At 37.0% G+C, this 23,399-nt stretch overlaps 1 protein-coding gene across 6 annotated transcripts; it reads left to right on the top strand.

The window, feature by feature from the left end:
• The first annotated feature begins 11,247 nt into the window (after positions 1 to 11,247).
• Positions 11,248 to 17,553, top strand: LOC148874693 (acyltransferase GLAUCE-like). Of its 6 annotated transcripts, none has more exons than XM_088965391.1 (4): positions 11,294 to 11,371; positions 11,877 to 11,994; positions 15,623 to 16,088; positions 16,432 to 17,553. In XM_088965391.1, the coding sequence occupies exons 3-4, from the start codon at positions 15,648 to 15,650 to the stop codon at positions 17,320 to 17,322; spliced, it is 1,332 nt and encodes a 443-aa protein (XP_088821517.1). In that variant the 5' UTR covers positions 11,294 to 11,371; positions 11,877 to 11,994; positions 15,623 to 15,647; the 3' UTR covers positions 17,323 to 17,553. The 6 variants fall into 6 exon arrangements, with proteins under 6 accessions (XP_088821515.1, XP_088821516.1, XP_088821517.1 ...); XM_088965392.1 differs by having other exon boundaries at positions 11,298 to 11,371; positions 15,628 to 16,088; XM_088965393.1 differs by having other exon boundaries at positions 11,299 to 11,371; positions 11,932 to 11,994.
• Positions 17,554 to 23,399: the final 5,846 nt, after the last annotated feature.

The following is a 23,399-nucleotide window of genomic DNA, read 5'->3' as shown; positions in this document are numbered from 1 at the left end:
CAGAGATTAACCCGTGATCTGGAAGTAACCTTCAAACATCATAACAGAGCCAAAAATAGATTCGTCGATGCGCTAGCCACCCTAAGATAAAAAATCCAACCCAGCGAAGACCAGATTGACATCACCATTCAAACACTTTGTGAGCCATTAACAGATAGACTGGGGCACTGGGTAGAAAAAGAGGACGAAATCTTGGCGGACGATTGAAGATATAGCATAATACAAAAGCTAAGTAACCCAAGGGTGGCAACACAAGACAACAAGGTGGTTCTGAAATTCCAACTGGTGAACGGGGTACTATATCATCTACTGGTAGATGGGGTCAGAACCAGGTGTTTGGGGTCGAAGGATGTAGAGATAGTTCTGAGCAAAACCCATAGAGCGTATTGTGGGGAGATAACCAACACACTATACAAAAGGATATAGAGATTGGTGTACTATTGGCCTACGTTGAAGACAGATGCGGCTAGGGTACAAAATGGCTATGAGTAGTGTCCCGGAAGTAGATGGGAGAGAATGCCTCATGGTGGGAGAGGTAGACTGGAGGAGTATGTATATTAACTACTTGGAGGACAACACGCTGTCATTTGACCCAACGCTGAGGAGAAAACTTTTATCAAGGGTTAAAAGGTTATATGTTCAGGAAGGAGTACTGTATAGGAAGTCTCACACTGGAAAACCTCTGCAATGCCTAGCCGACGAGGAGATAGAGGAAGCACTAGAAGCAACCCATAGCTCTGAACCCGCCCCAAACCAAGGACAAGTGGCTTTGTACAATCACATCCTGCATTTAGGTTTTTATTGGCCCACTATGGTGGAGGACACCCAAAAACATGTGCTTAGGTGCCATAAGTGCCAAATACATTCTAAGAGGATACACCACCCTGCCAACAACCTCCACCCCGTCATCATTCCTGGCCTTTTCACACTTGGGGAGTAGATTTGATAGGTAAAATCCACCCACCTTCTCATGGATATTGTTTCATCATAGTGACCACAGATTATTTCACTAAGTGTGCAGAAGTTGTACTTTTACAAAGGGTCTGTGTAGAGAACATAGCCAACTTCCTTAGGCAACATGTAGTTCATAGATTTAGAGTACCAATGAGGATTTTGATAGACAATGGTTTGTCCATTAAGAATCAAGAAGTCTGAGACCTTTTGGGGCAGGCCGGAGCAAGGTTAGGAACATCCATGAAATATTACCCATAAGGGAACGGGAAAGCAGAAGCCACTAACAAGACTTTACTAAGAATGTTGAGCAAGATAGTGGTTGACAATCAGAAGGACTGGTCGGAGAAGTTATCAGAAACCCTTTGGGATTTTCACACAACAATTATGAAAAGTACGCAGGCAATGCCCTATTCCCTGGTATACAGCCAAGAAGCAGTGCTGTCAGTAGAGATACAAACGGTCTCCACCTGTGTAGCCTTCGCAATGGGGAAGAAATTCAAAACAGAGGACATGGATCGGCTACTAAGCGAAAAGCTAGAGTGTATCGATGAAGAAAGAGAGAAGGCATTACAAAAATAAATTAAGTACAAAAAAACCTTAGCCGCAAACTTTAACAAACCAATGAAGCCCAGAAAATTTAGAGAAGGAGACAAAGTTCTTAAGACAACACTCCATATTAAACAAGGCAAATCTATGGGAAAATTTGCTCCCACTTGGGATGGACCATATGTGATCAAAGAAGCTCACTCGTGTGGCTATTACGTGCTAAAAGCCACAGACACTAAGGAGGAAGACGAGATGGTGAATGGAAACTGGTTGAAACCCTACTTTGAATAAAGTTGTATAAGTTATGATTGTCACATGTATTTGCTTTAAAGATGAATATATCGAATGTATCACCCACTATTTTTTCAAAAGTCTTGCAAATTCTTATGTGTTTATGTGATTATGTCTATCATAATTTATCAAAAATAATTTCTATAGAAAATGAGGAGAATGAAAATATTATGGTATCAGATTTGATTAACTTTAATGGTGAGTGTTGGGATGAACCCAACATTCAAGAAATTGTTCCTAATGATGCTTGGATAAAAATTACATCCATGCTTATTTCTCCTAGACAGTTTGAAGATAGAATTATATTGGAGGGGAACTCTTTAGGAGATTTTTCTATCAAATCAGCCTATTTGCTGAAATGTTCATCAATCCTTGGGGTAAATAACTCAATAAAGTGGCTTGACATCATTTAGAACATCAAATGCCCTCCAAAGATTAAAACTTTTCTTTTTCTTATTTTCCAAAATAAGCTTCCTTCTAAGATGCTTTTGAGGAAAAGAGGTTTTGAAATTGACATATCTTGTAACTTCTACAGAGAGGAAGAGGACTTAGATCATATTTTCAAGTAGTGTCCTTTCTCTTACCAAATCTGGTCTATACTCTGTGACCCGTTAGGGGTCCTTTGGATAGTGACCAAACCCTTCTTGACTGGTGGGTCAGACTTTTAAACAAAAATAACAAAAAGCTCATTGTTAAAGAAAAAATAGCTTTCTTTTTGTAGGCCATTTGGAAAAATCGAAATAAGAAATTTTTTTACTAACATTGCGAGTCCACCTGAAGTAATTCTTGATCGAGCCCTGTATTCTCTTTTGGAATTCTTGGAAGGTGAAAAAGGTGCAGACATAGATTCCCTTCCCAAGATTTGGAAGCCCATCGTATGGACTGCTCCGTCCCAAGATAGCATTAAAATCAACTTTGATGCTTCTCATATCTTAGATGGCCCTTGTACTGCTGTGTGTATTGCCTGTAACAATCTTGATCGTGTCTTGGATGCCAAAGCTTTCAAGATTGGATTCTGTACAATTAATCAAGTTGAAGCGTGGGCTGCCTGGGAAGCCATTAAGATGGCATTGAAATTCCATCAATTTTCGATCATTATCGAAAGTGACTCAAAGTTGGTGATTTCGTGCCTCAACCAAAAGACGAAGCCCCCTTAGATGATGAGGAACACTATCGAGAATTGCATTAAGATGAAGAATACCTTTACTAGAAGACTTATCTTTTGACATGTCTATAGAGAAGCGAACCAGGCTGCAGATTGTATTGCTCGTTAAGCCCAGATTGCCACTTCAGAGTTTGTATCATTTAACTTATCTTCCCTTCCCCCTTCTCTTTCCTCTATTTGTTTAGCTGACTGCTGGGGGCGCACTATCCCCCGTTTGTTGTAGTTTTCTATGGTTTAATTAAAAAAAAAAACAAAAAAGAGAGGCTTTCTTAAGGTTTTAAGGTTTGAGAAGAAGCTGAAAAGGTGTAAGTGAGAAGAAAAATTGACAGTGATGAAGAGGATTTTATGGCAGGCAGTGAAATCCAGGTTTGGAATGTTCCCTGGGAGCAGAAAGTTACAAAGGCTTGTAGACTTATGTATGCTTGAGTGTTAACAGATGTTAGAGGGAAGAAGTCGGAAAGGGGCAAAGAGAGAGGAGGAAGAGGTAATGTCAGTTGCTAGCCATACCGGTGATGGGTGATGTTTTAATCTCCTGGCTCGATGGTATCTTAGGTGTTTGGTTTAGTTTGGAAGACGTGCAAGTCGGTTGTTTGTTTTGTAGGGCATTTTGAGCTTTCTGCAGTTCATTTCCGTTTTATCTTTTTTTTTTTTTAATAAAAATTTTCCCTTATTCTTAAAAAAAAAGTTTCTATGAAAGTAACTAATTTATGGTGAAAGTGAAAATAAATTTTTATGTTTCTTGCTCTTAGAGGTGTTTTCACCTCACCTATATTGCACCTAGGTGTCTTTAAATAGAATAAACAAATGTTCATTGGGGTCTATGTACAATTCACTATTCTACTGATTTCGTAAGGCCAAAACGTTGCCTCAAACAATGGATAATGTACCAAATACGTACGGCTGCACTTATTATACAAATTTACTAATATATTTACATTTTTACGTGGCCCCCCTCCACTTAGAGTATATAGTTTGGGGGAAGGTTTTAAAAATCGATCCGGGAATGAAATCGTTCTGGCCACTGGTTTTTGGGTTAGTGGTTCGATCATCTGAGTCAAATGGTTCGAATAGTTTAAATATTTTAACAGGTGATATATTATCTTACCTATTAGATTGGAATATTAGGGTAAGATGCATATAAATATAAGAGAAAAAAAAGGTTTGACTTATTGAGAATGAGAGTTGTAAAAAGCCGTCGATGGTTGAGAGAGTTTAGAAGAGAGAAGAAGAAGAAGAAGAAGAAGAAGAAGAAGGAAAAGGAAAAGGAGGAGGTCACTTGTAGGCTGCAGTGATGACAATGACGGTGACTTACAGTGGCAACAGTGATGATGACGACAATGGCGAACTACATCGGCAACAGTGGCGGCGATGAAAGTAGATTTGAGATTTCTCTTAGTCTCAGATCTCACTCTCTCTCTCTTAGATTTGTCATCTAGACTATAGACTACTCTCCCGGATCTCTCAAGTCTCTCTCTCTCTCTCTCCAGTAGATCTCATATCTGAGAGATCTTCTTTTCTTTTCATTCTTGCTCTAACTTGTCAGAAATAATAAACCGCAAATCATTCTCTTAGTCGAACGGTTCAATGGTCAAATCATTCGAATCAACGGTTCATTGACTAGTTCAACGTTTTTTGACCAAAGACCAAATTTGGGGTAAAATGAAACCGGTCATCTGAACAATTTCCAGTGTGAACGGTCCAACCGTCCAGATCGAATACATTGATTTGGGGACAAAAATAAATACTAATAGCATAAATATCTCTTTTAGATTTCTTCGTTTTCAAGCATTATGAGGCCAAACCAATTTCTATGTTCACCGCAGTCTATTACTTAGCTTTTTGATAAGATAGATGCAACTTTAATTCGATGTATGAAAAGTCAAAATAATAAATAGACATTAATGTAGAATAACTAACCAAATGACCAACCTAATAATAAATCACTCTAGATCCCCTACACACCAACTACTCCAAACCCACATTCATTTCATTCTCACAGGACATCCGAATTCATAATTAAAAAATAGGTTAAAAGACTTAAACCTTCCCTGAGGTTGTTGATAAATACTAAACCTCTCTTAGGATTTTTGAGAGGAATTAAACCTTCCTTGGTGGGATAGGATGCCGTTAGATTTAACGGAATTAATAAAAAGACGTTTTTACTTTTTATTCTTTTTAAAATTTTCAAATAGAACCAGTAAACCATGGTTTTTAAAATTGGCCCGAAAAACAAAACGGTCAGGGGTCCGATTCCTGGGTTGAACAGTCTGATCGTTCGAACTGAACGGTCAGCCCGTTTTAACAAAAAATTAGAAAAATTAAAAAAATAAAAAATGGTAAAAAACTGTTCGAATGGTTAATCGCCCGAGTCAACGGTTTACTGACCAAAATAAACATTTTTGAGAAAAATCTGTTTTTTTGGAAAAATGGAACGGTTAATTTCAGTTTTTACGGCCCAACCGTCTGGTCCGGTCCGGTTTTAAAAACCATGCAGTAAACTGTAACATACAGGAAAAACTGAGATGGGATGTTTTACAAAGTACTCCCTTCATTGAAAGCAAGATATTCATGGCTCCCCTCAAATTCTGTGTGTTCAATGAGACATTGTCCTTGTGAAGGCATCTGACCAGGAAGGAAACAACAGAGTTGTAAGTTTTAATAAATAACAGAAAATACAAGTCTTGATTATTCAATTTGAAGGTTTCAAGTTCAACGCCTAGCCATTGGATTGATGGTGGAAGCTTTCTGTCATCCAATGAAAGCCCATTAGATTTTTAGATCTAGAAAGTAAACCCTTGCAAATTACTTATGGAGAATTCATCGGTTGTGAAGTAGGTTGGCATTGCTTGGGATTGTTTTCTTTATGTAGAGCACGGCAATTCTTTCTTCTGAAGCCATACTTATCAAACCTCTTGCAGTGGAAGGTGCTGGAGGAGCTTTTGGTTTTCCTCTATATCTTGACTCTTGAAGTATTAAGAAAATTTTTGGGTTTTTCCAGAAACTAAGAAAAGATTTATGTTCGATGGTAGTGAAGCAAAAGAAATTACAATCACTATCTAATGTAAAAAAGGGAAATGCATATACCACATTGTATAATTAAGTAAAATGCAAAAAACTAATAAAAAAATGTCATAAATTATTGAGGCTAGCTCTGCATGTAATTCCTGTATATTTGTATCAGAAGGGGGTTTTAACCGTTCAGTCCACCCCTAGAAATCTTAGCTCCACCCTAGGGTTGGAATGAATCTTGACGGTGAATTGATGTCTATCGGCAGGATGCAGTTTATAGGGAAGCTATTAATAGATTAGGAGGTGGCTGTAATTTCAAATTTCTGAGGGGAAATACAGTTTATATATCCCTATCAGAAATTGGAATTCCCATCATGGTTTTCAAAATCGGACTGGACCGGACAGTCGGACTAGAAAAACTGGGAACCGGTCAGGTCCAGAAAACTGAATTTTTCCCAAAAATCGTTGCTTTTGATCAACAAACCGCTGACTCGGGCAGTTAACCATTTGAACGGTTTTGACTGTTTTTTGATTTTTTAAATTCTTTTATTTTTTAGTCATAACGGGCGGACCGTTCAACCTGGGAACTGGACCTCTGACCGATTAGTTCTCCGAATCGATTTTAAAAACCTTGATTCCCATTGTGTGTTTCTCCCATAATTTTGCATTCATGTAGGCACACAGGGATGAGAGATGAAAAAAGAAAATTCAATAAACTAAAGTAAAGATGAAAGAAAGACAATGAGAGAGCAGATGTTAGGTACTAAAAGATTGTTAGATTAAAATATTAGGGGCAAAGTTGGATTTTTCTAAAAATTCTACCAGCACATTTATCATGGTCAAACGGATCTTGAAAATTGATAACCGAGAGGAAGTGTTTGTCTAATGACATCACCCATGAAGGAAGATCTTAGACATTTTTTAAAATGGAGGGGAGGTTTCAGTATTTACTAAGTCTTTTTCCCTAATAAATAAACATTGCACTTAGTCAATTGACATGGACCACTGTGTCCCTTTTTGAACTTTCATGTTGGAGGGAACTCTTCTTCCGATTGAATGAGGGTGCTTACAGGCTTTTTCTAGAAAAAGATGACCAACATAATTAATTCTACTATTCCACAAAACTACTTAAACGGCCGGCCTTGATTGAACGTACTGTCATAGAGATGTGTGACTTACACAAATTCAACTCACTAGCATTATCAAGTTATTGTCATATTATCTAGTAGATGGAATGAGATCTGCATTAAAGTAAGGCCAAAGGCCACCGTTTTAGCTGCAACTAATGCATCAGAATGGCGATGAGAGAAAAGAAGGGCGTTTTACAATATAAATGTTTTTGTTTTCATTTATTTTTAAAATTTCTACGTCAATCAAAAAATATGTTCTTGAATTCTATTTTATTAAAAAACAGTACACGTTTTTCAAACCAATAAGATATTGGTTTTTAAAACAAAACAAATTTTATAATATAAAAATTATATGATTTATGAAAATCAAATGAAAACAGGTTTCTGAAATTAGATTCCCTAACATGTTTTTGGTTTTGGTTTTGAAAACAGAAAATATGCATACAATCGAGAATATATTTTTTGTGTTTTTGTTTTAAAATAATTTAATAATTTATTTTCAAACAAGATGGTTTTGATTTATTTCTGGAAACATTTAATCAATTTCGTGCAATTATGGTGGCATGTGACCCCAATGAAATGTAAGATGTCTTTGCTTTAAATAATATTTAGTTGATATGATGTTTTATTTATTTTTCTTTAAATACTGATGTACATGTTATCTTTTTATTAGAATTTGGATTTAATTCTTATAAAATTATTTTTAATTTTTTACACCATCCTCACAGCCTTTTGCAGTCATGCATCCGAAATATCTTCGTATTTATACGGTTTTATCTATAGGGAGATATTCGCATTTCACAGCTGGGCTGTGAATACGGTTTTATAGAATTGTTTTGTTAAGGGGTCTTTGAATTATCTTATTAACACAAATGGGCCAAAATGACAACCTGTATGATGCATTCTTTGAACATTAATAATGGCACAAAGAACTGAAGACGACCCGGGGTCTGATCTAGTGCAATCAGGTAACCCAAAACCATGAATGTTAATTTCATGAGAGATTTGTAAATTTTGATTTAATAGTTTCTCATCGATCAGGGGGGTGCCGCCTGGCCAGTTTGGTCCAATAGAGTATATGGGCTGTCAATGGGTCGAGTTGGATCTTAACTGATTGGGTCAGTTTTAGTTTTAGGAATCGGAATTTTCGATTCCTAATTGTCTCGATTTTTATCGGTTATACCCAGCCCTGAACTGATTCAAACCCAATTCAATTTCTCTCTCTCTCTATATATGTATAATTATATATATTATATTAAATGTATAATATTAAATAAATTAATATTATTATATAATATTTTTAGTAGATTTATTATAATCAGATCTATTGGGTCAGACCCAATTGTCGTAAGAACCGATTGATTTGATTTTGGGTGTAAACTTAGATACCTTATAGTGTCCAATTCGATTTCGGGTCCTTATTAACAGCCCTAAGTACACCAGATATAATTTCTACAATTAATAGGTCCAATTGCAATCAATTTCTAAAAATGGACAATAGCTACTCTTGGAGATGATCATAAGTGTGATGTAGAGACATGGGGATCTCATGGAGATGATAAGTCTTATGGTTGGCCAGCAAGATCAGTTCACACTGGATAATAATAAGTAAATACAACTACATGTACAATCTTTTTTTTTTTTTTTTTGAGGCAAAAGCTACATGTACAATCGAATCATAGTATTCTTGCATTAATACATACAACAGCCCAACCCTTCATGTATATGTGATACTACTGTTCCGAATTTAGATGTTAAAATTGCCTTATTAGGCTCAATTTGGAAGGGGTGTAAATACAAATATGTAGAGTGTAAAACCTTGTGTTTTGTATTATTTTGAATGCATTTATACTCTATATATATATATATGTATCTGTAGGCTCGGTTTAGAAAAATACAAATATAAATACATAGAGTGGAAAGCTTGTTTTGAGTTTTGTATTATTTTATATATATTTACATTTGTATTCCTTGCAAAGTGAGCTTATGTGCAGATCTGTAACCCCATTCAATTCAATTAAAAATTACATAGTATAATTACGTGTAAATATTATATACAATATAAAATTTATAATTAATAAATTTAATATTATATATATTTAAAAAGTAATTGATTTTTTATTTTATTTTATTTTTCATTTTAGGCACGTAGATGAGGGTTAAATTTGAACCCAATATATTCGATTGGGTCCAAAATTTTGATAATAGGATCGGATGTGGATGTAACCGGATTCTATCTGAATCTCATCTGATTATAGCCTTAATCTTAACCAACCACTTTTAATTAATAATAATGTTCTCCTAGATGGTAGGAATATATGATTTCATTATTCTTCACAACAATAAGTTATAACTTTTTTGTTTATCTTTAATTAATTTTGTTGGGCCTTTGAGGTAGAAAATAGGGAAGATGGTACCAGAGAATTGTAATCAATCAATTGATATCCATTGGTATTCATCCGGTGGTATTGATTGATCGAAGCTATTCTTGTATCATATCTTGATGAGGGGTCATTTGGTCCTCCGATCGCAATGTGTTATATAGCTGACCTGAACCGTTTTGTAACATCTTGGTGCCACATGTGGTCTGCCCTCACCCAATCAGGCCAGCCTAAGCCGCCCTTTATGACTCGGGTTCCGACCAACGGGAGACTGATAAGTGCACAATGACAAATTGGAGGATGTCACCTTGAAGGATGAGATGACAGCTCTGCCAACCAACCTCCCTTTCTCGACCTGGGCACTTGATGATCTAAGTAGTTAACTATAGTCCGAGGTACTGACCTACGTGGTATGTCATCCTTATCCAGTCAACCATGTTCATTGGTTTTGAAGCACATGGCAACACGTCGCCCACCCGGTAATGACAACCTCAGTTCCATTTGCTTTGCAAGGAAGCGAATAAGGATCATTACGATGCCGTGACATGGCTTGAAGATAACGGACCAAAAAGTCTTGTCGTTCCTGGATGTTTTGGACATGTTACATGGATCCCAAGGCCAATATAAAGGCGTTTCCACACCTTTACAAGGTATGTGCGATCTTGTGCAAAATTTGTTCACTCTTTTCTTTGCTCTCTACTCTTTTAACAACCTTATTCAGCTTGACTAACTTAAGCATCGAAGTACCTAACTTGAATCGACCACCCGGAATACTCTGATTGATTGTTTATTGCTTAACAGATGCTGTCTGCTGACTTCAGCACTCTTATCTTCCTAATTACTTTCCAATTGGGAATCAGAGCGGGATCGTGCTACAACAACACATTTGTGGCTTTCTGCCATCATAGATTTATCCTTTAACTTCATGTACAAATATGAAAATCATCAAATGCATCGTGTATTAAAGTTCCCCCAGATTTTGTCAATAACCGAGTTTCCCTATGCGACTTGCCTAATTTAGCCATGTTAAAGAGTGCTTTGGAGTTAAGCCAAGACTGTTTTTGATAGGAGATCCTTTGGATTAATCATGTATTAAATCCTAAATTTCCCATTACTCCTATCTGTTCTTTTTATTTTGGGCAAAATATCAGTAATTGGAGTTTTGCCTACTGATCATTAATAACAACCCTCTAAATTTTCAAATAAAAGTTTAAAACTTACCCATAAAAATGATTATTTAATAAGGTCTTTTGATTAGTCATTTTATTTCTTCATGGAGATCTATACAGAAATGAGAGAAATTTGAATGTATGCTATTTAGGCTCAGTTTGGAAGAAGTACAGATACAGATATATACAGTACAAATACATATAAAATAATATAAAATCCAAGATTTTGCATTTATATTCCTTCCAAACTGAGCCTTAGTGTATTTTTTACATTCCAAAAGCTGAATAGAATTGCATTTTCAATTTTTTTTTGGATTCAAAAGCATGTTTTCTTATATTGGTTCGATATTATGTTCCATCGATCATATATAGAAACTCTGATTGAGTGGATATCACCTCAAATTTCTTGTTTTTATTTTTATTTATTTTTTTCTAATGATGTGGGCTTTCTTAAAAGCAAGAAATACAGCACAGTCATGTTAATTGGAGAATACCCGGCCCTAATGGTGCTAATGAGGTGGCCATGCATGCACGTATTGAACTTTTTTTTTTGTACTCTCACCTACCCTATCTAACAAATGGTGCTAATGAATGAGATACATGTTCTTGTCTTTGCTTCTTTTTAAATCTCTCCACTGGAACACTTCTAAATAATGCCGCAAGTGTTTCATTTCTCTGGCTAGCAGAACTGAGAACTGAGTTGGCCTGCAGGCAGCATATATAGTGGTATTCTCTCTCTCTCTCTCTCTCCATTCTATTTTCTATCTTTCAAGTTTAAGAGAGTTTTGGGCTGCTCCTTTATGCTCACTAGATGAACCCATAAGGCTGTACTGAGTTTAAGGTTTTCAATTGCTCGATCATTGGGGCCTTTTTCTTTTCCTAGAACATTGATAGAACATTGAAACCAAGACATATGAACATTTGTGCACAGATCATCATCTTCTTTACCGAGAATTTGGACATAAACTGATTGTAATATGTATCTGCACTCTGGGCCCATTGTGTTACTGTTTTTTTTTTTCTTATTGTTTTTTTTTTAATTTTCAAGCAAAGGAAGAAATGTTTCAGGTAAAAAATTGTGTGATAATCACATATATGCTGCAGTGTGATACAATTAATTATTTTTCTTTACTATGATAGTGATATGTTGTACGGGGAAAATAATTATTTTTTTTAATTTGGGTATGATGCTTAAATTCCACTTAAATTTACTGATGTTGTTTTCAAGTAGTCAACTGTTAAATCCATTAATTGGGCAAGTCTTTTTGGATACATCAACATCCCAGTGGAAGAGAGACGATGCATTAAGCTTTTGGGTTCTTGTTTTTAAAGAGCAAGACTGCTGTCTGGTAAGTGTCTTGGCCCTGGGCTGTTAAAAACAGTTGAGAAGTATTCTACTTTTAATGCGAAAAAGACTAAGGCTTTTTAATTTTTGACTCTTTGGTCTTTCTATGTGGTTGTCCTTTTTTTTTTTTTTTCGGTTTTTAAGCTTCCCACGGACCAAAAAATTCCAAACAGTGCCTTAATTTGTAAGATTTGATGTCTGATCTGAATCATATAAGTTTTTTTTTTCTTTTTCTTTTTTGGCATTTACGGCATTTGAGAGAGAGATTTTCATGAAGAAAAAATCAATCCTGAAAGTGACTTTAATACTATATATAAGAACCTATGACCAAGACTAAATTATTGTTAATAGATGCTATATATACCAATCAAGTGATCTTTTTAATCAAATTCATCGGGGTTTTATCAAAGTTCTTTTGATGAAAGAATCATGATCCGTTTCTTATAGAGTGTTCCTCACACCAATCTCACAATTAAGGATTAAAATATTTGTACCATGTATTGTATTGAATAATTTGAATATGAATAGAGACTCTCTGGGAAACACATGGATATGGATGAAAAATATAGAAGCGCTTGGATATGATAGGGAAATGCATACAAATTCCATAAATATATTAGTAACATTCAGTTTAATGTCAAAATAACTATTCATAATGTATAAATATGTAGGAATTTTATATTTTAATGGTATGTATGATAAAATATATTACAATTAATATAGTAGTATGCATAGATATTATACAATTTTATGCATCAATTAAGAGTCCAAAACACATATTATATAGATTTTTACTAATTAATACATGCATAAAGCCGTTATTATTTTATTTCTATTAAAGTCCAAGGCACAAAGCATATACAACTATTATATTTGAATTATTATCATTTTTTTCTATTTTTCTATTTTTAATTTTTTAACATTAACAAAAAAATCAAGTAAAAAAATTAATTAAGTAGTTATTGAAAATTTTCTAATTATTGAAATCAATAGTTACTAAAAATTTGTTAATCAATTAAAGCATTAATAAATACAAATTTAATAATTAAAAATTATTGGTAAAATTTCATTGGAAATTTTATTTCAATAAATATAAATTTATTTTTATATTTCCAATAATTTTGATATTATCAGTAATATTTTAGCAATAAGTAGTTATTGATATTTTTAGTAATTTTGGTCAGTTTATTCATATTTAATGATAATATCAAATAATAATTAAAAATTTTCAGTAATTTATTTTTTAGTGGAAAATTAATTTCAATAGATATAAATCTATTTTTATATTTTCAGTAACTTTGATATTTACTATAATTTTTTAACATTAATTAGTGATTTTGGTGATTTAATTACTAAGTAATATTATATGTTCAAATAAATAATTAGAAAATTTTAATAATTTTCATAAATATTGGATACTACATTTATAATTACCATAATTGTTGGAACTATATTTATGGGTTTGAGGGGTGTTATGGGTTTAAGGGCGGGTTCAGAGTGGGGATCATACTCCTCATCCTGATCCGAAATTTTAAATTAATTCTTATCTCTGCCTCCAATCCCCATTGAGAAAAAATTGAGCCTACATCCTACATCCCCAATGGAGATAGGTTCCCATCAAGTGCCTGAATCCCCAAATTTTTAATTAAAACATTGTTTCCATAAAGGTATTTATTTAAAATAAAGGAAAATTAAAATGTAAATAATATTTTTAAATAGATTTTGATATATATAATATAAATAATGTTATATTTAATATATATAATCAGGGTTGGTGCGGGGTGTGGACTTCACTCCTTGTCCTTGTTCCGGTCCCCAATCAGATAATCCTATTAATCCCATCCCCACCCTATCCTCGCTAAGGCAATCTCACCCTTGGGTTGTGTAGCACCATAGAATAATAAGTTTTAAGTCCAATAAGCCCTAACATCATTTTCCCATGCATGGCATAGGGGCCTGGTAATAACATACTAATTTTGAATATTATTCTTTTTAATTTGTAGCAAGAGTTAAAAAACATAAATGTTAATAAATATATATTTTTTACCCAAAAAACATAAATGTATGTTTTCTACCCAAGAAAAGAATACAAATGTATTTTTTTTTGAATTGTATGTAGACATTAATATTAATTAAAGCTAATTTATTTCATTTATTATCATGAATTAAAAAATGACTTGTTCGCTAGATATGTATGCACTCTTGGGCCCACTTGAGTTATTGGGTTCAAATCATACCTGGTCTATTTTCTGAGTCAGTGGCATATCAAACTGTATTAACCAAGATACTATATAGTATATATCGCAGTATATACCAAAACACATAGACTGATAGCGTACACCTTCAGGGTGGGTGAGTCACTGAGTCTATGTTTGTTGTCAAACCAGGGTCTAAAAGATATCGGCCCATTGCCTATTTAATCCTTGCTCATAAAGTATCCCAGTCACACATTGGTAACATCTCGGATACTTATGTATTGTATATTTTCATGGGGAGAGGTTTCCAATTAATACACGTTGGGATGTTGGGATGTGGTGTGAGGTATGAGGTGCGACCTAATTGGCATGGGTAGAAAATCCCTAATTGAATTGGATCACATATCAGATCATCATTTCAGATAGGGGTCGATCCATACTGAATTCCCACCCCGGTGTTCCATTAATCGTGTACTGATTATAGGTGCACAGGAAAAAGGATACCTGTTTGTTTGACAAGTGAGCTTAATCAACTGAACCGAATTTTTTGATGGTTTGTCTCTTAGCGGATCAACTGAACCCAATTGTTTGATGGTTTGTCTCTTAGCGGATAAATATATTGAGGGGGCGTTCATTTTCGAGTTCACATTTTTTCGACTTCACATCTCCTCCCTTCGAGGGGCCGCCCCACAACGTCCAATAGCACATTCCCGCCATGTATGGGGAATATTTTTCTATGATGACATTATCAGTTCTGATAATATCATCAGAAGATGTTTTTAATATATGGTAGGGATGTGTTTTGGGACATTGTGGGCTGTCTCTAGATGGGAGGAGATATGAATTCTTTTTTATTTTTTTGGAATTTTGAGAGGGAAAAGTTGGTTAATGGGATTTTGATATTTATTGACCAAGAAACCTATGTTCTTTTTTTTAATATATGGTTAATGTTGGTTAATGGGATTTTGATATTTATTGAGAGGGAAAAATTGGTTAATGGGATTTTGATATTTATTGGCCAAGGAAAGTTTATTTTCTTGGATATCCCATTACTAGATGTCAACACTTGAATGGGACAAAAATGCTCATTTTAATATTGGATTTTTATGGTTAAAATTGTCATTGCCTTAATTACAAAAGATAATAAAAGAATATGGATAAATGCACTTACCCGATAAGTATTTCCTAGAAAACACTTACCTGGATGAATGCATTTATCCGGATAAATAACTTATCAAAAAGCAAACAAAGCACATCCCGCTGTGTATTGGGAACAGCGGGATATCACACCCCACTTAATTTACTTATTCACTGAAAACAGCAACTCAGTTTACCTGCCAGTTCAGCACCATATTTCACCATCCCAAAACAGAACCACCCACATGAGTCATGACCAGCCGGCCAAGACATAAACAACTTTGTTGAATGCTTACACAGAGTAGATCACAGCGGCAGAGCCAGAATGATGGTGGAGGACGTGACCATGGTCGACAAAGCTGTAATTGTTCCCGAAACACCCACAGAGCATCGACGAGTCTTCCTATCCAACATAGACCTCACACTAGTTTTATACGACGAGGCTGTGTCCTTCTTTGAGCCTCCGGCGACAGAAATCAGCTTCGAGGAAGTTTGTCGCTGTTTCAAAGATGCACTTCGCCGGATGCTAGTTGAGTATGATTTTTTGGCCGGAAGGCTTGAGCCTGCGTTAGAGGACGGCAGCAGGCTAGAGATAAATTGCAATGGTGCTGGTGTTGTATTTGTTGCTGCAACAACCTCTTGCAAACTGTGTCAGCTCGGTGATCTTAGAACTCCCAAGCCAGAATTCAAGCAACTGGTTACATTCTTGCGCCAGGAGGAAGAAAAGGTGTTGGAGTTCACAGAGAAACCGCTCATACTGCTACAGGTATATATATGTCTACAACAAATATCGATCTTAGCCATCTGATTATAATTTACTTTGTTCCCAAATATCAGCCATGGGAAGAAGAAATTTAGTTTGTTCTTCAGTCTTATCAAGCCACCCACAAAAAAATGGATCCACTGCATTCTATTTTCTCTGGCTCATACTCTCAATAATCCCCAGAATTAATGAAATTCAAACGCCTACAGATTGAAAATGTTTTTCTAAATTTTCAACTCTTTCTGTTTGTATTGATGATCAAATGCAAAGTTTTCAGGCAAAAGCATTTCTGCTTGAACTATATCAGAGTCCAAAATAACAATTAATGAAAGAATTATTGTGACAGTTGACTCGGTTTCAATGTGGTGGCCTTGCGTTCGCTAATCGGTCCAACCACTGTACTTTAGATGGAGTAGGAGTTCGTGAGTTCCAGATCAACTTTGCTTCCCTGACTCGCGGTGAAAACTTCGTCATCAGGCCAAGTTGCGACCGGACGTTGTTCAAAGCACGGAATCCACCACAAATCAGCCATCCCCACTTGGAGTACTCAAAACCCATCGGCACAGAGATCTCGTTTACTGTTTTCGGCACAGTTGGTTCCACCCTCAAGAAATCCATGCCAGATGATACTCACCTGGTGTATTTGTCGCCGGAACGAATTGCTAGCTTCAAAAAAGCCGCTCTGAAGGACGGCCAGTTGATGAGTTGCAGCAGTTTCCAAGCTGTGGCTGCCAAGATATGGAAAGCAAGGAGCCTCGCGATGGGGCTGCCAGATGAGCGGATATCCACAGTGTTGTTTCCAGTGGATGTGCGGAGAAGGATTGCGCCTCCTGCACCAAATGGTTTTGTGGGGAATGCACTTGTTCCTGGCTTCGCTCGGGCGAGAGTGGAAGAGCTTAAAAAGGCAGAGGATTCATTCCTTGTAGGGAAGGTTAAAGAAGGGCTGGAGAGATTGGATGATGAGTATATTCGGTCTGGGATTGATTGGTTGGAGGTTCACAGAGGAATTCCTTGCTGTGTGGACAGCTTCTCTGTGGTGTCTTGGTGGAGACTGGGGCTGGAGGGTGAGGAGTTGGAGTTCAAGTGGGGTGCGGTCAAATGCGTTACTCCTATTATGGTTAAGCCAGGATTGGTCATTTTGTTGCCTGACAGCAAAGATGACGGAGGCATCAACATTTGCCTGGAATTGCCCTCTGATCAAATAAAAGAGTTCCATAAGTTAATGATGGAGAACTGATATCTGAAATTAGGCCTTAGTGTGGTGATCGGAGGCATCAACATTTGTCTGGAATTGCCCTCTGATAAAATAAATGAGTTCCATAAGTTGATGATGGAGAACTGATATCTGAAACTATGCTTTACTGCTCTCTCTCTCTCTCTCAGCCATGTATCAACAAATGTTTATGTAATTTGGTATAGTAAAATGAAAAGGAATTTTATTAAAAAAGAAAAGAAAACAAGAAAGAAACCAGCCAGCCAATAAACAAGAAAAAGCTGACCCTAGACAGAGGACACTATAGTTTACAAAAGCCACCCGGATGCTGAACCGTTTGTCCTTTTGCAGTTTGGATTGCTGGTCAGCAGTTCAAATGTCTCGGTCAAATGGGTCAACTTGAATGCATAAAATTTAGGTGGGTTCGGGTTGGAGTGGTCGGGCTTGCTCAGCCTCTATTTGGGTTCAGGCCTTAGGCACAATTCTTAGGGTAGGGCATAGGTCGAGCTTAAACCCAACCCAACTTGCCTGACTTGTATTATTTTAGGGTAGGGCATAGGTCGAGCTTAAACCCAACCCAACTTGCCTGACTTGTATTATTTCTTTTTCCTCTCAGTTTTTTTAGCTCTATGCTATATCCAATAAATCTTATAGTTATCAAAAACCACAAGCAAAAAGACCAGCCAAGTATATCTAAGTTAAGGAATATCAAATAGACCACTAGATCAGAAGACTTGGGGGCTGTTTGGCAAGCCTTTCTATGTAGATCTCACCACTCTAGTAGACAAATAGATACATTGAGCTTTTGAGGTCTTGTCTTCAAAGAACAAGACTGTTTGGTTAGTGTCATGGTCTACCGGGCTGTTAAAAACAGTTGGGAAGGCTATTTTCAGTGCAGAAAAACCAAAAGCTTCATTTAAATTTTGCTGATTTCGGCTTTGCGAGTCTTTTGTCGTGCTCATCTTTGGATCTTTTGGTCTATGTGATACCAAATGGGAAAAGACTATGGGTGGCAATTTTTAACCCAACCCGCCCATTTACTTGGTGGGTTGTGTGATCAACCCATCACCTAACCCACCCATTTAAATGGGTTGGGTTGGGTTGTGGATAACCATTGGGTTAAGCATTATGAACACAAGTATTAATTCCTTAGTTTTTTTTTTATTTTATTTTCTTCATTTGAATTAAACAATTTATAATTAATGCATTAATTTTCTATTAATAATTGGCATAATTTAGTTTTGACTTGAATCAATAGAGTTCACTCAACATAAATCCAAATCAATTTGACCCAAGTCTGGACTAGTTTAGCATGGTCTGACCCGATCCAGCATATACTAATCTGAGTCAACCCGAATCCTAAATAGACCCCCAGCAGGATGGATCGGTGCCACTTGCTCTATCCGATTTGGGCCATCCAGTCCAACCAATATTCACACACTGACCCAACCTGGTACAAATCGATCCAGGTCAACCAGAATCTGAAATGTTTTGGGCAAGATGATTCGGCCTCCGTGTGCTTTACCCGATCTAGACTGTCCATCCGACCAATATCCACATGACCCGACCCAATTTAGCTACATTGACCCGGTTCGGGTCAGCCGGTCTGGTCTTGAACCTACGCACAAACCTAATATGGTCCGGTCTGGCCGACCGAATTGGTCCAGATCTAAACAGTTCAACCACCCTTAAACCTAAGTGGTTTAAGTTGGTTTGACCGGTTTGAACCTAAGTGGTTCGGTCAAATCCAGAATCCAAACATATTCAAATGGCTTCGCCGCTTATGTAAAAATAACATGCATGTAATATGATTTGAACCTTCACCACTTATGTAAATAATAACTACAATAACCACCAAGCTACAACCAACTTATTTGTTAAGAGAGAGAGTTTGTATTTTAAGTCTATAAATATAAGATTAATGGGTTTGGGCGGGTTGAATTGGGCTAAAGTGAGTTTGGGTTGAACCCAACTCATTTAATTTTATATAACTGGGTCATTAATGGGTTGGCTGGTAAGATGGATTGGGTTGAAACTCAACCCAAACCAAACCCAACCCAACCCACCCAATTACCACCCTAGAAAAGACCAAAAGCTTCCTATAGACTGAAAGGCACGTCAAAAAGATGTGCCAAACACCGCCTTAAACATCCCATCAAGTTTTCCATAAATACTAAATCCTCTCCTCTCTTTTCGAAATGGTCTTACTCCCATTTGTTCCAGAAGTTGTGGCAACATTACCATTTCTAGGGTTTAATTTGAGATCATCCACTCCACACACTCTTCAACTCTTGCCCGGTCCTGGTCAATTAGTAGCTTGAAGAATTGAACAAAGTCGGCCTATTTGAATAGTTTTATATTGAAAATGGGGTTTCAAAGTCAGCCTATTTGATGGGTAAACTTCTCTCAATCTTTGATGAAAGATGGAGTGTTTATATTTATATTTTTCAAAATTACAACTACAAATACATTGTAAAAGGTATATACAATGAGAGGTAAGGATACACATTAGATAAGCTAACAACTTTGAATGAATGAGAGAGGATAATGATGTGCATGGGCATATTACATTAGTATGGCTAACACCCCCCCTGAAAGTTGAACCAGGGACTTGACATGAAGCTTGTCTCTTAAGAAATAGAATTGAGCAGTGCCGAGGGGTTTAGTGAAAGCATTAGCCATTTGAACCTTGAAGTAAATGTATAGCATTACTCGAAATTTCTTAACAACATGATCACAAACAAAATGGACATCTATTTCAATACATTTGGCTTGGAGTGAAGATCTCAGGATTGGTAGAAAGGTAGGTGGCACCTATGTTGTGATACCAAAAAATTGGGGGCACGAAATGGAAAGAAAGCCTAACTCAAGTAATAAAAACTTCAAGTTATTTGGACTATGAGAGTAATTAGTCAGAAGGTGTACGGATAGCTTCAACATCCAAGGAATAGCTCAAAGGGCCAAGATCTTTCAATAATTACCGAGTGAAAGCATGGGAAGTAGAAGACTCGGTAATGATGATATTATATAGTCAACGTATACAAGAATAAGAGCCATGAAAAGCAAATAGATATATAGCAGATAGGAACTCAACTTAGAGAACCAAAAGAGAGGTACCTGTTTTCTCCCGTACAGGAGCTTCTTGAGCAATCAAACATGGTTAGGAATTAGGATGTTAAGTGTTAATGAAGAAGCTAAATCGTTGATACATGTTATTAGCTTCAATCAAAATGATGTACTTTATGAGTTTATTGTAAATGAATAAAAGTGCATATTTGATTCATGTTCCCTTGGTATGTTTCTGTGTAATACCCTTAAATTGAACACTTAATGAGACTCGTGTTAGTTTAGAATGTTCACAGCCGGTGGATAGGTTTGGGGAGACTTATCCTGATAAGGCTAACGCTGTGGTGCCACCAAGTCAGTTGGGGTGGCTTGTCTCAGCTACCAGGGTGAGACCCTAGGCATATATAGTGTAGGATTAATTAAATCTTTGAACTGGACCAGATTTCTAGTATTGCCCTGGACCTTGGAGATTGATGAGCAAAACTGGAAAGTTACACCCAACCCCTAGACTCGATTATGATACTGCACTAGGTGTTGGATTGGGCTGTCTTTGATGTACCATTCAGTGAGATCCTTAGCGGGGGTCAAAACTTGGGTATGTTGGGACAGTCTGAGAATTCATTTGAGTGGGTGATCATAGTGACAGGATCAGCCCCTTTGTCGGACAAAGGTAATGATCGGGGATGCACTCTCACTAATGGAAACCAAGATTGCCGGCAACCGATTTCAATCATTGAGATTTGTTTTGTAAAATATATTTTATATGAGATATAAAAGTATACATATTATGGTTTCGAAATGATTTGCAAATGGTTTTAATTCCCGGAATCCATACCAGAGAGAGTGCAACACTATTCCTTGCAGCTAAGGGAGAGGTCCTCTCTTGTCGGGCAGTGTATGATCATTATGGGCCATGAGGTTAAGTGTAAGACCATTGAGGATAATACCTGATGGGCAAATCTTGCGTCTGCCTACAGTCCCTAGGTGTTACAAGGTGGCTTGGCCCAGGGACCACTTAGGGTAAGTGTTGGGCCCATAGAGCCCATCTGATGGGTTTCAAGGGTGCACTGTCCATAACAGTGTATTCAGCCAGGCTTTGTAAAAAAGGCTGGGCCGAACCATGTGGCTGATGTGTAGATCAATGTTTGGGTCCCACGCCATACAAGGAAGCCCAACTGGGCAGCACTTTGGAAGGCTAAATGAATACATAACCATAATGGGCCTTAAGCCCATTTCGAATTGAGCTAATTGGATTAGTCATTTAAGGGGCGAATTCTGAGATGGATCAGCTAATAGGATTGGGCCCAGACCCTATCCACTTAGAGAGTCCAAGATCTAAATGAGATTTAGATCTGGAAGCCTCCTAATCAGATTAGGAGATAACTGATCTAATCTGCAGTTAAGATAAGAGTTTATCCTTATCACCTAAAGGAAGGCTGATCCAAATATGATTTGGATAAGCAGCTCCTGATAGGATTGGGAGCTGATCCTTTAGGTTTAATAAAAGAAGGGGGTGGCAGCCTTAAGCAAGCAATCAACATCCTTGTCTTCAGAGCTGAAATCACTGAAGAGAGAAACTGCACCCTGCAAACACTCTCTTGCCGCCTCCTCCCTGTAGCCGCCACATATAGCAGTTCGATCTCCTGTTCTTGGAGAGGTTCAAGGTTGGATCTTGATTCTAATATTTTGGTGAAAAGATTAGTGGGAGTTGTATTCACAAGCCTTCCAGGTGATTCTTGAGAAGGATTAGCTGCTGATTCTGCTCCACCCTACACTGCCCCATCTTTAGTGGGAGCAGTCTTTGGATCCTTCCTTGGGCGTGAACACCTCCATTGAGAGATACTGATTCTCTATATTAGGTATTATCTCTCCCTACTCTTTTTGGTTCAGATCTGGTTCAGTTTGTGATTCAAGAATGATCCTTGAAAATATGATTTTCTAAATGGGGAATTCGATTCCCAATTGAAAGGAGAGAAAAATTTTTGAAATTTGCCCCCCTTATTCCGCATTCTTTGGGCGTCCATGTGATAGATTTCCCATCCCTTCAGTGGTATCAGAGCTGTGGTTCAAATCTTGAACCATTCTGTTCCAGATCTGATGGTGAGACCTGTAGTGGTCGGTCTTCTTGCAGAAGTGACAGGCATCCGATGCCTTGTCTTTCTTCTGCCTTTTGCCCTTAGTGGCTTTCTTCTGAGGCTTCTTTGTCTTCCTCTTTCTCTTGCTCGTTTTGCTTGCTTCAACAAGCATAGCTACAGGCTCATCCTTTTTAATCAGTTCTTCAGCTCTTTGCAACATATTACTGAGCTCTTGTAAGCTGACATTCAACTTGTTCATGTTATAATTCATGATGAACGGATTAAAGGAAGGAGGCAAAGAATTAAGGATAGTGTCTATCTGGGTTGTGAGGTCTAGCCCGGATCCAAGAGCCTCCAATTCGTTGATGTAACCCATCATCCAAAGACAATGGTCGTGAACTTGTTGGTCCTTGGACATTTGAGTGGTCATGAACTGCTTCAAGACCTTTTGCCGAGTAGAACGATTCTACTCTTCATACATCATCCTCAGGCTGTCCAATATGTCCTTGGCAAGTTTGATCTGATCGAACTGCCTCTGTATTGGGTTGTCAAAGGAGGCGATGATGTAACACCGGGCTAGGGAGTTTTTCTCCTCCCATTCCTGATAGTCTCTCCTTCGGGCCTTAGAAGCCCTGTCTCCCGGATGCTCTGGGGCAGGATTCTTTGCCACTTTGTCCAACTTTTCTGAAGCTAGGACCAGCATAAGGTTTCTGTACCAGTTGGTGTAGTTTGGGCCCTTAAGCTTGTTGTCATCAAGAAGCTTTGCAAAAGATCCGTTTGCCATTTTCTGATAAAAGAGCAAACATCAGTCCACAACCTAATTTGATTCATGTTCATTTCATAGATATGGCTTTTAATCTACGATCCATTTCCATTTATTCATCTCTGAGATTTCCCTCCTTTCTTAGTGATGGAGACAATGGGTTGTCTCTAGAAATGTGGGAAATCACATAGGGTGCA

This window comes from Nelumbo lutea, chromosome 1, assembly GCF_056320005.1.
Source record: "Nelumbo lutea isolate HS-2025 chromosome 1, American lotus-T2T, whole genome shotgun sequence".
NCBI classification, from domain to species: Eukaryota; Viridiplantae; Streptophyta; class Magnoliopsida; order Proteales; family Nelumbonaceae; genus Nelumbo; species Nelumbo lutea.
The sequence above is the reverse complement of the archived record's forward strand: the minus strand, read 5'-3'. Positions and strand labels throughout refer to the sequence as shown.